Source organism: Puma concolor, chromosome A1, assembly GCF_028749965.1.
Source record: "Puma concolor isolate L17-30 chromosome A1, mPumCon1.1.hap2, whole genome shotgun sequence".
NCBI classification, from domain to species: domain Eukaryota; kingdom Metazoa; phylum Chordata; class Mammalia; order Carnivora; family Felidae; genus Puma; species Puma concolor.
The window spans coordinates 100,585,578-100,601,487 of NC_141667.1; the positions used below are offsets into that span (position 1 = coordinate 100,585,578).

Consider the following 15,910-nt stretch of genomic DNA (forward strand, 5'->3'; position numbering starts at 1 on the left):
TCTCTCTCTCTCTCTCCCTCTCCCTCTCCCTCTCCCTCTCCCTCTCCCTCTCCCTCTCCCTCTCCCTCTCTCTCTCCCTCTCCCTCTCCCTCTCCCTCTCCCTCTCCCTCTCTCTCTCTCTCTCCCTCTCTCTCTCTCTCTCTCTCTCTCCCTCTCTGTCTCTCTCTCTCTCTTTTTTTCTGAGAGAGAAAAAGAAGGGGATGGGTTGGAGAGGGGCAAAGGGAAAGAGAGAGAATCCCAAAAGGCTCCATGCTCAGTGCAGAGCCTAACATGGGACTTGATCCCACACCTCAGGATCATGACTTGAGCCAAAATCAAAAGTCACGTGCTCAACTTGTAAAGTTGACAAGAGTCATGTGCTCTCTTTCTCTCAAAATAAATAAATAAACACTAAAAAAAAAAAAGTAAGTAAATTGAAAGATTATTTCTCTGCGTTTTCCTCTACTTCTGAAGGTCACTGACGTCTCACCTTCCACTGGAATTTCTTACCATTTGGGTTATTCTCAATCTGGCCTGACCACAACAACTTTCCTCTATTCCAGGGTCATCACCAGTGTTGTCACCGAGGAAGCCTTCTCACCCGGTCATGGACTTTTTCAGTTCCAACCTCTTAGGTGACTCTTCCTCACCAGCATCTGTTTCTAGTCATGCAGATGCCCATGAAATCGTTGTGAGCGATTTTCTTATTTCTGATGAAAACCTTCAGAAGATGGAAAATGTACTTGATCTTTGGAGTTCAGGACTTAAGGTATTACAGTTGTTCAGTTACAGTTGTTTCATATGTAGTATAACAGTTTTGCTCTTGATTCCACTATTTCCTGTTCTTTTCTTTGAATCAAAAGATTTTGTGAAAAAAATCTTTAGTTTCCTTAGAAGATTAGTCCAGTGTTTTAAGTCTGTACTTCTCAGTCTTTAATATCTGTATGCATCATCTGGGAATCCTGTTAAACCAGCTTGTCAGTTGGTCTTGACCAGGGCCCAAGATTATGCATTTCTAACAAGCTCCCAGGTGATGCTACTAGATCAGAAACCATGTTTTGAATTGGCAAGGTTTTCAGTAGTTGCTGAACAGCTCTGTAGGTTCCACTGAACTTCTCGGGTGTTTTTAAAGACTCAGCCTACGTGTGACAAAGATACCTATTGAATCCTTACCATCTCATAGCTGTGACGAATGAAGATGTCTCCTTTTATATGTAACACAGCATCCAGTTTTAGCAACGTGTATTCATTTTGTAGCTGCTTACAGCAACCACCTTGTGTAACTGGTAAGTCTATAAAAGCTGACTATTTTAGTGGTGGTATTGGCCTCTAAATAAAATAAGGTATTACAGAAGTGGCAAATTTTTTTCTATTTAAAATATAATGGAAGGGTGCCAGGGTGGCTCAATGTTAACCCTCTGACTCTTGGTTTTGGCTCAGGTCATGATCTTGTGTTTTGTGAGTTCAAGCCCTGCATTGGGCTCTGTGCTGATAGTGTGGAGCCTGCCTTGGATTCTCTCTCTCTCTCTCTCTCTCTCTCTCTCTCTCTCTCTCTCCCCCTCTCTCTCCCCCTCTCTCTCTGCCCCTCCCCTGCTCGTGCGCTCTCTCTCTCTCAAAAGAAATAAACTTTAGAAAATATATATACATATATATAATGGAGAAAATGACAGTTTTTCTGAAACATCGTTTGAGAAAACTGAATATTCACATATATGGTGAAATTACAGTTCTGAGGGTTTTATGGCATTTTTATTTCTCTATTATTGGGAACCATAAATTCTAGAAATAATCTTTTAGTATAGTTTTTACCATTTTCCCCCTTGGAACAGGTTTCATATCTGTGTCATGGTGTAAGTGCTACCGCTAATCACGTAATTTGTTCTCTGTTCAGTTAAGCGTATTGTTAGGCAGTTGTTTTGATAACATGATTATTTGGTATTTTTACTTATGCCATTCAGTAGGGGGAAAGGGATCAGACTTAGCAATTTGTGGTAAGATGGCCTCTGTGATAAACGATTTGGGGAAAGAAAGCGTCAACCCCCCTGGTTTCCGTTATCCACCTCTATCTAAATAACTTCCCAGTCCCGTGGCTGAGCCAAGGCCATACTCTGACTTTTGCCCTCCTTGATCTATCTTAATATGGACATTAAAGTCCTTGAATAAACCACGGAAGGACCAGAAATTTTTTCAAAGGACAACAAAGTTTCATACAAAGTGACTTAAAGTAGGAAAAAAAAAATCCATTTCCTTAGTATGGTAAATGTGACCTGAGAAGAGCCACAACTGTTGAACTTGCAAACGTTTTCATTAGTGATTTTTATAAATAGCTCTTATGTTGATTGCTTGTACCGATGAGTTTTAATGTTTCTTAATTTCAGTGTAATTTTAAGAAGCAGTACTAACCACACTGCTTAATTGCTGGCATATTTATTTTTCAGACAAACATCATATCTGAACTAAGTAAATGGAGACTTAATTTTATTGACTGGCACCGAATGGAAATGAAAAAAGAGAAAGAAAAACACGAAGCACATTTAAAACAACTGTGCAACCAGATCAACAGTTTGAAGGAGCTGCAAAAAGCCTATGAAATCTCTATTGGGAGAAAAGATGAGGTCTTCACTTTTGTATTTCTTTTTAAGTGAGATGCGGTAAAAATCTTGCTAGGCAATAAATGCCAGGAACTCATTATTTAGGTCATACAAGATACAAAGGGAAGATTGCTTCAGAAACTGAAAAAATAGATACATAGGAATAAGATATATTCTTCCTCTTAAACATGCCAGCGTCTTGTCATTTAATCTTTGTCATCAGCTTCAGTGTGCTCGAAGTTTTAGAAGTGTGTGCTGAATGTGGAAACACTAATTTCTGTTCCCCGGTCTTTTTTTCCTAACTGCTCTTAAGAGAACATTGGGGAACCAGCATTACCCACATTTTAAACCATCTTTTTAGGGGTCATTTTAAGTATCTCACATTTTATCGATGCTATATCTTTCTTCATTGATGATGTCTTTTTCGTTTTATTGATAGACATAGAGAACACTTTTTTTAAAGCTTTTTTTTTTGATCTGTGATTTTGTTTTTAATTATCTTAAGCCTTATCACATAATTTACAAATTGGTGCTGATGATATTTCTCCTCTACTTTAACCCTTCTAACAAGTTGGCAAAAGCACCAATCATACATATATGGTAATTCCACAGTTGTATTTTTGAATAGCTGTTTAGAAGACATTCCTGAATTATAACTTAGTAAAGAATTCACAAGCCAAATCTGCTACTATACCTTATCACACTCAATTTTAAAAGCATCTGACCTTACAGCTCATCTATAAAATGTGAGAACTGTTAATAATTTTTAATATTATACATAAACCACACTAACATGCCTTTCATTAAGCAAAAGGCAACATTTTAAATGGAGGGAATTTTAATTAAATTGGCATAGTTAAGACAAAAAGATAAAGTGGACATTGCCAGCTTATCTTCAGCCCTTGCCTTTAACAGGCTAATAAACACAACTTGAATCACAGCTGAGTCTTGCTGTTCTGATACAGTGAAGGGATTTCCTCAGTATTTAAATATATTGATATAATCAGCCACATAAATCTAAATAAGTTTAAGTTTAGAGATGGCATTTACCATCTCTGTGAAAAGCTGAACATGTAATCAATTCCAATCATATTTTTGAAAGGGGAAAACAATGACAGCACTTGCTGAACCAGAATTACTATCAAAGTTCAAAAAGCGAATCCTACTCATTTAACCACAAGCTAATCTTATTTAATTTTTTTTTTTTACTGTTTATTTTTGAGAGAGACAGAGACATAATGCGAGTGGTTAGGGGCAGAGGGAGAGGGAGACACAGAATCCAAAGTGGGCTCCAGGCTCCGAGTTGTCAGCGCAGAGCCTGACGCGGGGCTCGAACTCACAAGCTGTGAGATCATGACCTGAGCCGAAGTCGGACGCTCAGCTGACTGAGCCACCCAGGCGCCCCACAAGCTAATCTTATTTAAATCAGGACTGTCCAAAAGAAATATTCTATCAGCCATTCATGATCTGAATTCTGGTGTATAAGATTTATTTAAATACGGGACACATAAAAAAAGTCATGAGACATTTTTGTTTTGTAATAAATAAGGCAACAGCCAACTATTGTTCCTTAGTAGCTTTTTAGAGATAAGCTATCAAGTCTGCTCTTTCCCCTGCCTTCTTAATGCCAGCGAAGGTCATTTTTGTTCCAGGGATGTACTTCCTGGGATTCTCCAAATAGTCCATCAGTGTCTCCTCTCCCCAGGTGATGCCTTTGTTCTTGTTGGCATCCCTATAAGAAAATCCAGGGGCTTGACCTTTCCCCTAAATAAACCGTGGCGATTCGGCCCAGTCTTGTGCTTGCCTCCCTTTTCCATGGTATGGCACTGGGTGCACTTCTGAACAAAATCTTCTTGCTCTTCTCAATATCACCCATTTTTAAATCGCTCTTAGGTCGCACGTGAAATGAAGGTACCCACTCACAAGCCGGATGTCCAACCCTCTCTAAAGCTTATTTATTTATTTTGAGAGGGGCGGGGCGGGCAAAGAGAGAATCCCAAGCAGTCTCCTTGCCGTCAGTGCGGAGCCCTGCTCTGGGCTTGAACTCATGAACTGTGAGATCATGACCTGAGCAGAAATTTAAGAGTCAGACACTTAACTGACTGAGCCACCCAAGCGCCCTGAGAATACTTTTTATTTCACTTTACATTAGCCTCTTAAGAACGAGAGCGTAAGGTTCACGTCTGTGCTAATTCCACACAGCAGACTGTGCAGTAAATCCATGGCTCCCCCCAGGAGGATGTTAGTTTTCAGAGGCGACAGCTCAGCTCCTGGTCTGCAGATGCAGCACTGTTTTAATGAACTAGATAGAGACTATATATTTTTTTAAATATACATTTCTTTTGATGTTTGGGGTATGATATAAAATCAAACATTTTATATAGTTTACTTTTTTGAAACCCTAGATACTAATGTCACTCATTTTCTCTCTTGCCCTCAAAACTCTATCCTGAGGTTTTAAAATATTTGAAACTTATTTTTTTTTAATTTCAAATTGTCACACGTAAAAGAGTATACATGTGTCCAGTTTTTGAAAATGAATAAGGTGAACGGTCTGTGCCTTTTAACAGAAATGTGTGCCCTTTTCCACTTTTGAAAATTATTTAAAGAAGAACCAGAATAAATGTCTCTCAATAAATATGCCTAATTTACTAAATCTCACTTTAATGTGGCCAATTTAAAATATATATTTCAATCACTCATTTATTTCTTTATAAGAAAATACCGCCTTAGGTTTTAAAAGCATTCGTAGATTTATTTAAAAAAGAACGAGAATAGCATCACTGAAGAAGTACATTATGGTATAACTCTTGTTTGCTTTTATGAGTTTGTTGAATCCAGAAAATCCTTAAATAGTTAGTGAGCAACTTCTAACCCAAGGTATTAAAGGTACTTAAGGGACCAGAAAGATGTTTAAAACCTGGTCCCTACCCTCAAGTGTCGTGCACAAGGCCTTTCTGTGTATGTGGCAATATTTTCAAATGTGTAGTCATCTTTCTTGAATTAAATGTCAATGACTATTAATTTTATATACATAAACTTTTTTTGTGATTATCCAGATACAAATAATAAAGACTTTTCTTTCTTTCCTCTTTTGCTCTCCTTCGTTCATTGATATGTAGTGCATTCAGGTGGACAAGCTTTTTGGTGTTTTTAAAGATAATAATGAGGTTAATTAGATGAATGTAGTAGTGCTCCACAGGTATTCTTTTGAGCCCTTTTTGATATATGTGAAAGTCACTTTACCAATTATTGTTATTGTAACATTACAATAATTGTGTTAATTGCTATTTACAGGTGATTTCTAGCTTGTCTCATGCCATAGGCAAGCAAAAGGAAAGGATAGAGCTGATGAGAACATTCTTCCACTGGCGAATTGGCCATGTTAAATCCAGACAGGATGTAAGTATAAAAATAAAACAATAACTGACAGATACTAGACTTCTGAACTCAAAAGGGTTTAGGATCACATTTTGGAGCTCCTGTTAAAGTCAAAGAAAGATTTGTTTTCTAATAAATCAAAATGAATTTACAATTTAATGTTGCCTAGATTTTAAAGGAATTTGATTTTGGTGTATTTTGGAAAAAAATACCTCATATTTTATAGACCTATTGATCTATCATCTCCTACTTCATAGTAAGTAAGGATCATAACTGACTTACAAATGCCCTTGTCACAGAACCCTTTTAACAAATTTAAACTCAGATGTGATTGTGTGGAGAAAGAATTGATAATGTCTAACATATCATATGCTTCTTATATTGTTTCTGCTTCACACATGCCTGAATGTATCCATATAGTCTCTTCATAAAGAGGCAGTACTGTATTGATACATTATAAAATTGTGTGATCGTTTGTTTTGTAGACTTGACTTAGAGTGAGAATCAAAGAAAGCCATGTCTGTGTAGCTTTTTAAAAATTATCTTTAGTTTGTTTACAATTTAACTGTGATTGTCTTTATTTTAATTAAGTAAGAGTTGAATCAGTATAGCAGAGTAAATATGAACTGAGAGACAGTAATAAATTATTGTATCAGAAGTGGAAAAGATGAGAGGATATGTATATCCCACAAGAAGACAGTATAGAGACTCAAGAGTATAGGGGATAGATGTGTTGTGTGTGTGTGTGTATTTGATGTTTATGTGAGCCATGGAATGATCTCTCTGCATTTAGTTCTGAATACTTAAAGAAAAGGCTATTACAATGGTGGAACAGGATTTCTCCTTGAAGAATAATTCCTAGTGCTTTCATTTTTTTTATGAATCCCAATAGATTGAATCTACATTAATCATAGAGAAAAGAGCTATTTAATGAGTATGCCGTATTTTGAAAGTTATTTACCAACTGACATAATCAGAATATATTATGTTTAAATGTTAGTGGACATAGTGGAGGCTGCCGTCAGTTTGTTTTTTTTTTTTAATATATGAAATTTATTGTCAAACTGGTTTCCATACAACACCCAGTGCTCATCCCAAAAGACGCCCTCTTCAATACCCATAAGCTACCCTCCCCTCCCTCCCACCCCCCATCAACCCTCAGTTTGTTCTCAGTTTTTAACAGTCTCTTATGCTTTGGCTCTCTCCCACTCTAACCTCTTTTTTTCTTTTTTTTTTTCCTTCCCCTCCTCCATGGGTTTCTGTTAAGTTTCTCAGGATCCACATAAGAGTGAAAATATATGGTATCTGTCTTTTTCTGTATGGCTTATTTCACTTAGCATCACACTCTCCAGTTCCATCCACGTTGCTACAAAGGGCCATATTTCATTCTTTCTCATTGCCATGTAGTACTCCATTGTGTATATAAAACACAATTTCTTTATCCATTCATCAGTTGATGGACATTTAGGCTCTTTCCATAATTTGGCTATTATTGAGAGTGCTGCTATAAACATTGGGGTACAAGTGCCCCTATGCATCAGTACTCCTGTATCCCTTGGATAAATTCCTAGCAGTGCTACTCTGCTGGGTCATAGGGTAGGTCTATTTTTAATTTTTGAGGAACCTCCACACTGTTTTCCAGAGCGTCTGCACCAGTTTGCATTCTCACCAACAGTGCAAGAGGGTTCCCATTTCTCCACATCCTCTCCAGCATCTATAGTCTCCTGATTTGTTCATTTTGGCCACTCTGACTGGCGTGAGGTGATATCTGAGTGTGGTTTTGATTTGTATTTCCCTGATGAGGAGCGAGATTGAGCATCTTTTCATGTGCCTGTTGGGCATCTAGATGTCTTCTTGAGAGAAGTGTCTATTCATGTTTTCTGCCCATTTCTTCACTGGGTTATTTGTTTTTCGGGTGTGGAGTTTGGTGAGCTCTTTATAGATTTTGGATACTAGCCCTTTGTCCGATATGTCATTTGCAAATATCTTTTCCCATTCCGTTGGTTGCCTTTTAGTTTCGTTGGTTGTTTCCTTTGCTGTGCAGAAGCTTTTTATCTTCATGAGGTCCCAGTAGTTCATTTTTGCTTTTAATTCCCTTGCCTTTGGGGATGTGTCAAGTAAGAAATTGCTACGGCTGAGGTCAGAGAGGTCTTTTCCTGCTTTCTCCTCTAGGGTTTTGATGGTTTCCTGTCTCACATTCATGTCCTTTATCCATTTTGAGTTTATTTTTGTGAATGGTGTATGAAAGTGGTCTAGTTTCATCCTTCTGCATGTTGCTGTCCAGTTCTCCCAGCACCATTTGTTAAAGAGACTGTCTTTTTTCCATTGGATATTCTTTCCTGCTTTGTCAAAGATTAGTTGGCCATACTTTTGTGGGTCTAGTTCTGGGGTTTCTATTCTATTCCATTGGTCTATGTGTCTGTTTTTGTGCCAATACCATGCTGTCTTGATGATGACAGCTTTGTAGTAGAGGCTAAAGTCTGGGATTGTGATGCCTCCTGCTTTGGTCTTCTTCTTCAAAATTACTTTGGCTATTCGGGGTCTTTTGTGGTTCCATATGAATTTTAGGATTGCTTGTTCTAGCTTTGAGAAGAATGCTGGTGCAATTTTGATTAGGATTGCATTGAATGTGTAGATAGCTTTGGGTAGTATTGACATTTTAACAATATTTATTTTTCCAACCCATGAGCATGGAATGTTTTTCCATTTCTTTATATCTTCTTCAATTTCCTTCATAAGCTTTCTATAGTTTTCAGCATACAGATCTTTTACATCTTTGGTTAGACTTATTCCTAGGTATTTTATGCTTCTTGGTGCAATTGTGAATGGGATCAGTTTCTTTATTTGTCTTTGTGTTGCTTCATTATTAGTGTATAAGAATGCAACTGATTTCTGTACATTGATTTTATATCCTGCAACTTTGCTGAAGTCATGTATCAGTTCTAGCAGACTTTTGGTGGAGTCTATCGGATTTTCCACGTATAAGATCATGTCATCTGCAAAAAGCGAAAGCTTGACTTCATCTTTGCCAATTTTGATGCCTTTGATTTCCTTTTTTTGTCTGATTGCTCATGCTAGCACTTCCAACACTATGTTAAACAACAGCGGTGAGAGTGGACATCCTTGTCATGTTCCTGATCTCAGGGGGAAAGCTCTCAGTTTTTTCCCATTGAGGATGATATTAGCTGTGGGCTTTTCATAAATGGCTTTGATGATGTTTAAGTATGTTCCTTCTATCCCGCCTTTCTCGAGGGTTTTTATTAAGAAAGGATGCTGAATTTTGTCACATGCTTTTTCTGCATCGATTGACAGGATCATATGGTTCTTATCTTTTCTTTTATTAATGTGATGTATCACGTTGATTGATTTGCGAATGTTGAACCAGCCCTGCATCCCAGGAATGAATCCCACTTGATCATGGTGAATAATTCTTTTTATAAGCTGTTGAATTCGATTTGCTAGTATCTTATTGAGAATTTTTGCATCCATATTCATCAGGGATATTGGCCTGTAGTTCTCTTTTTTTACTGGGTCTCTGTCTGGTTTGGGAATCAAAGTAATACTGGCTTCATGGAATGAGTCTGGAAGTTTTCCTTCCTTTTCTATTTTTTGGGATAGCTTGAGAAGGATAGGTATCATCTCTGCTTTAAATGTCTGGTAGAATTCCCCAGGGAAGCCATCTGGTCCTGGACTCTTATTTGTTGGGAGATTTTTGATAACTGATTCAATTTCTTCACTGGTTATGGGTCTGTTCAAGCTTTCTGTTTCCTCCTGATTGAGTTTTGGAAGTGTGTGGGTGTTTAGGAATTTGTCCATTTCTTCCAGGTTGTCCAGTTTGTTGGCATATAATTTTTCATAGTATTCCCTGATAATTGCTTGTATTTCTGAGGGATTGGTTGTAATAATTCCATTTTCATTCATGATTTTATCTATTTGGGTCTCTTCCTTTTCTTTTGAGAAGCCTGGGTAGAGGTTTATCAATTTTGTTTATTTTTTCAAAAAACCAACTCTTGGTTCCATTGATCTGCTCTACGGTTTTTTTAGATTCTATATTGTTTATTTCTGCTCTGATCTTTATTATTTCTCTTCTTATGCTGGGTCTGGGGTGTCTTTGCTGCTCTGCTTCTGTTTCCTTTAGGTGTGCTGTTAGATTTTGTATTTGGTATTTTTCTTGTTTCTTGAGATAGGCCTGGATTGTCATGTATTTTCCTCTCAGGACTGCCTTTGCTGCATCCCAAAGCGTTTGGATTGTTGTATTTTCTTTTTCATTTGTTTCCATTTATTTTCTGCCATCAGTTTTTGAGTAGCTTTTTCAATTTAAGAAAATTGAAAATTGGAACTATTTCTTCAAAAGAATTTAAATTAGTTGATGCAGGAAGAATGGTATATGTTTCTATTTAGATCTGCTTGGCCCTGTGTATGATGGCAAAGGGTGTAAATTAAATTAGTCTTGCTTCTGGTGGTGGCCACCAGGCTGAAGAGAGAGCAGTGGCACCTGAAATCACAGCCACCACCCTTTCTGTCTTGCAGCCACTCTCTGTTCTTCTCTTAGGCCTACTTTCCGCTAAATGGTCCTGCAGATTCATAACTCTGATAATGGCAGATTATTCCTTTTCTTTCATTTGCGCTTTATTTATTTATTTTTTTCCTCCTAAGTTGATTAGTTGCATAAAGCATTGATACAAGGGTTGGAGGTTAGGTTCTGAAATGAGGCGAGGCTGGTTTTTCCCTTTCTATGAAAGCTATGTGACATGGGCCGGTTCCTTAACCTCTCTCAGCCTGTTCTCCTGCCTGCAGATGAGAAAAATATGATTCCACAGGATTAAATGATAACATGTACACTGCTTACCACTGTGTTACATTATGTTTTTTAATATCATCGCCTATGTATTTACCAGCCTACCGTGTTTTTGAGGTTGTATATTACTTTCATTTAGGTCTATGAAGGCAAACTAGCTGACCAGTACTTCCAGAGAACTTTACTGAAGAAAGTCTGGAAAGGCTGGCGATCCGTAGTACAGAAGCAATGGAAAGATGTGGTGGAACGAGCCTGTCAAGCAAGAGCAGAAGAAGTTTGTGTCCAGATTTCCAACGATTATGAAACCAGAGTTGCTGCGGTAAACTTTTTTGTTTATACCTTCACTTTCTTTCAGTAAAAATAAAAAAGATGGATAGCATCACTCACTATTAGTTTATAGTTAGGCAGAGCGACCCGTTTCTCCAGTTCCATGTAGTGTCACGTAGGCTCAAATGACACTCCTGGGAAAGAACAACACTATTAAGTCAGACCTACAGATTTATTTACTCTGATCTAGGAACTCGTGTTTGATCTCATGTATGTACATTTCCCTTGGAAACGTAAATCACCCATAGACCCTTACATTTCTAAGAACGCATACTTTCTTAGGCTTCTTCATTTGGCCTTTTTGAGCTGAAAATAAAGACTCAAAACAAAAATGTTTATCCTTGTGCTAATTTAAGCAAATTGTGTTCCTATAAGGTTGATACAAAGCCGTTGTATATAAACTGAAGTTATTTTCCCATTGACTTTTATTTATAAAATAAACATCGTTTCCAAGGGAAAATATTTGAGACCCAAAATGAAGTTAATCCATAGTGAAGAATGCAGTAGTCCTCTTGAAATCACATAGTCACAGAAAAACCTTTTTTCGTTATCATAGTACTAAGTTCTTAACGTTAAAAATAAGTGTCATTGTACCAAGAATTTTCTGCAATTCAAAATGACATACAAAAAAAAAAATGCAGTCCCTTCAGATTTGGTCGATGGGAAAGAGTGTTTTACCTAATGTCACTTTGCACTTTAAGTTCTTTACATGACATTTAGAGAAAGGAAGGAAGGAAGGGTGGAAATTCTTTTAATATTGCATTCAGGTATTTTTTTCTGAAGAGGTGAGAGCTTTTGGCTCTTCATGTATTTTGGGTATTATTCTGCATGAATGTTTTATGGTAAGAAATGACATATCTTTATAAGTAAAACACGTCAGCACCCTTTGGTGGGACTGGTATGAAATTTTCCTTGTTTGAACCTCCATCTTACAGTTAGGAATGAGGTAAGATGCACCTTTTAAAATAAATTGAGATGCATAGCGGAAGAGGTGTGCGGTAAAGTGTTTTTAGTGTTTGACACAAAAGTGACTTCACAGCTCAACAAGATGGCCACACCGACAGCGCCAGCCCCAGCCCCCGCCCCAGCCCCACAGCCTCAGCGCCGCTTCTGGCTCCAACACCAGCTCCAGCCTCCTCCTCATACCTGGCAGCTGCATTGGCTAGGACCACAGGCTCTGGGCCACAACCCCAGCACAGACCCAGTGTGGTCACTGCCTGGTCCTGCCCTCTCAGGCCCCCGCCCCAGCAGCCGTGCGGTCGGGCTCCACCTGGTCATTTGGCCTCTGTTGCGGACAGCCACAAGACACTCAGTGAAGGTGCTGCCCAAGTCATTGGGACCCTGCTGGGACCTGTTGACTAGCATTCAGTGGAAGTCACAAACTGCCTTTTAGTGCTGCACAGTGAGTCAGAAGATGAGGTGGCTGTTGACATGGCATTCACTAAGCACATGTGTGAATTACCAAGAAAGTCTCTCCAGATGAGCTCTTCCTGGGCTGGTACGCCACAGGCCGTGACTTCATAGAGAATTCTGTGCCGATTCAGGAATACTACAGCCCTGAAGCCCCCAACCCCATTCACCTCAGGAATGGCTACCTATGTCGGCACTTTAATGGGTGTCCCTGGGGGGATGTCCACACCTCTGACAGTGAACTATGCATATTCTGACACTGAACACATCGCAGTTGACCAGATCACGAAGACCTGTTTTAGCCCCAACCCAGTGATCAGACTCTCAAGCAACTTGCAGCAAGTAGGAGGGGCATCGGCTGGCATCTAGGATGCCCTGAGCACAGTGTTGTGGTGTGCAGAGGACGTGCTGTGTGGAAAGCTGTCAGCTGACGATACTGTGGGCCGCTTCTTAATGAATCTGGTTAGCCAAGTACCCAAGATAGTTCCTGATAACTTTGAGACCATGCTCAACAGCAACATCAGTGACCTGCTAATGGTGACCTGCCTGGCCAGTCTCACACAGTCACAGATTGCCGTCAGTGAGAAACCTTTAAACCTGTCAGCGGGCCCCAAGCAGCACTCCTGCCAGTCTGGGCCCCCCTACGACTCAGAATGGAATGACGTAGAATGGTTTCCTTGTAGTCTGAGTCATACGGAGTCCGTCAACTGCTTGTGACTTTAAATAAACATAGCTTACTCTTTTGTTAAAAAAAAAAAAAAAAAACACTTCACAGTATAAGGCTGTTTTTTGAAGAGTAAATAATATCCTTCCTTGTATCTCAAATCTTTTTCTTCTTTTTAAAAATTCCCCTTAATTAGTTATCTGGAGCTTTGGAAAATGCAAAAGCTGAGATCCAAAGAATGCAGCATGAAAAAGAGCATTTTGAAGATTCCATGAAGAAAGCTTTCATGAGGGGGGTGTGTGCATTAAATCTCGAAGCTATGACTATATTTCAAAACAAAGGCGATACAGGTTAGTATTTAAGGTTCTCTGTCTACTTTGAAAAGGATTTGAGGATATTTCAGTGATTGGTGTGGTCTATAATACTAATTTTCTGCAAAGAATAGGCCTTGACCAGGTACTGGTATTTTTTTTAATTGTTTTTATTTTTTTAGATTTTTTAAATAAATTTTTTAAAGTTTATTTATTTTGAGAGAGAGAGAGAGTGAGCATGAGTGGGGTAGGGGCAGAGAGAGAGAGAATCCCAAGCAGGCTCTGCACGGTCAGCGTGGAGCCCCATGTGGGGCTCGAACTCATGAACTTTGACATTATGACCTGAGCCGAAATCAAGAGTCGGACACTTAACCAACTGAGCCACCCAGGTGCCCCCAGGTATGGGTAGTTTTAACTTCATGGTATCATAATCTGCGATAAAAATCACTTAGTCTTGGCTACTTATGATATCTTAGATATGATCAAGTAAACAGTCAACTCTTAAGTGTTTAGGGTCAATGTTAAAATGATGTTTTGAATGTATAACATTCAAATGTAATGAATGTAACATTAGTTTAAGGCTCTTTTAACTAATAATTGCAGTACCTTTAAGTACAAAATTTGTATTTGTTGATCAAATAGCCAAATTCTTTGGACTATTTTGTTGATGAAATATTTATCTAGTCATGGTGTCCCATTTTAAATATTGCTTGTCTTTGGGGTGCCTGAGTGGCTTAGGAGGTTGAGTGTCTGACTTCAGCTCAGGTCACGATCTCATGGCTTGTGAGTTCGAGCCCCCATCGGACTTTGTGCTGACTGCTCAGAGCCTGGAGCTTGCTTTGGATTCTGTGTCTCTGTCTCTGCCCCTTCCCTGCTCATGCTCATGCTGTCTCTATCTGTCTGTCTCTCTCTCTGTCTCTCAAAAATAAACATTAAAAAAATTTTTTTTTAAATTGCTTGTCTTCAATTTAAGAGATGCCTCAACTGAAACTGAAATATAAATATAGGCCTATCTACAGAAGTCAAGTAAAATAATTTTATTTTAAGAAAAGTCCATGTGTTGGCTGGAATCTGTGTGGATTGTGTCATTGTTTTTCAGCATGGCTTAGAAAAGCAAATCACACGAATCCTTTGTCACCAATTTGCACTGAGGCCTATTTTCCTTATTGGGTTTTAGTTTTCTTCTCTGAACAAAGAAGATAATATAAATCTTTCCTACCTGTTCACAAAGGATTCTTGAGGAAATGCAGTGAAATATAATTGAAAGCTCTTTAAAAGACAAAAAATACTTTGACATGTAAGATGATAAGTAATGGCATAATTATTGCAGTCTGAAGTCAGCCTGTTTTATGTAAGTACATGAACATTTTTTGCAGTATTTCCTCACATTAAATCCTATTTGAGAGTCACACTTTATGAGACAGTTTCATTTTGTAACACCATTAATATTCCAGTCCATTGAATAACTTTTCTATGGCTGTCATAACCATAACCTTTTAAGGCATTATCAAACATTTATTATTCAAATTGTTCATGTTGTGGATGCTAGGAAGTTAAGGCAGATAACTTTTTTCTGAAGCAGTCCTGGTGTGTGTGGCCCACATGCAGATTCAAAACTTAGAATTCTAGAATTTCAAGGCTGACTAGTTTATCTTGCTAATATCCAAAGGAATTCTTGATTTTTCCAGTATGGTCTTTCAATTCAGTGTCAACACTAAAAACAAACTCACCACCACCACCAGTTGTCATTATTAGTAAGTTGTATGTATTAAATTGAAGAATTTAATTACCTACTTATAACAGATCCTAGGTTTCACAAGTGACAAATTTTATCATTAGAACTTCCTACATTCAGGGGCACCTGGGTGGCTCAGTTGGTGAAGCGTCCAACTTCAATGCATGTCATGATCTCGCGGTTTATGAGTTCAAGCCCCACATCAGGCTCTGTGCTGACAGCTCAGAGCCTGGAGCCCACTTCGGATTCTGTGTCTCCTCTCTCTGCCCCTCCCGCACTCATGCTCTGTCTCTCTTTGTCTCTGAAAATAATAAACATTTTTAAAAAATGAAAAAAAAAAAGAACTTCCTACATTCAATTATAAGAGACCTCTTTCTCATAACCTATGTAAGCAGGTTATGAATTGACTAGGACAGTGTTTTACCACCTTTAATAAATTTACCATCTTAAATTTTAAATTCAAATATAGCTTTGTCTCCTACAGGCAAATATCCACAACAGGATTTGGAGAAAATGTATTCTGATAATTACACAACATGATTTGTTTTGCCCCTGTTGCTTTTAAATCTCCTTTTATCCACAACTAATGCCAAGTTCTGGGATCTCAACTGTTTTGAGTGGCCTAGTGCTTTGTTGATCATCACAATGGGGGATAAAATTGACAGGAATAGTGAGATATACACTAGCAATAGTGTTGGTGGAGCTCCCAAAGGC

The 15,910-nt window shown here is 38.4% G+C and overlaps 1 protein-coding gene and 2 pseudogenes across 4 annotated transcripts in view; 2 read left to right on the top strand and 1 right to left on the bottom strand.

Moving 5' to 3' along the window:
* POC5 (POC5 centriolar protein) overlaps positions 1 to 15,910 on the top strand; it is a 43,884-nt gene that overhangs the window by 13,298 nt on the left and 14,676 nt on the right. For all 4 annotated transcript variants that reach the window (XM_086698665.1, XM_086698657.1, XM_086698675.1 and 1 more), the window contains 5 exons: positions 543 to 748; positions 2,418 to 2,594; positions 5,868 to 5,972; positions 10,889 to 11,068; positions 13,347 to 13,500. In XM_086698665.1, the coding sequence (XP_086554791.1) occupies positions 543 to 748; positions 2,418 to 2,594; positions 5,868 to 5,972; positions 10,889 to 11,068; positions 13,347 to 13,500 (822 nt within the window). The remainder of the gene's footprint in view (positions 1 to 542; positions 749 to 2,417; positions 2,595 to 5,867; positions 5,973 to 10,888; positions 11,069 to 13,346; positions 13,501 to 15,910) is intronic.
* LOC112861660 (cytochrome c pseudogene) lies at positions 4,131 to 4,446 on the bottom strand (annotated as a pseudogene).
* Positions 11,075 to 13,331, top strand: LOC147584331 (eukaryotic translation initiation factor 3 subunit F pseudogene; annotated as a pseudogene).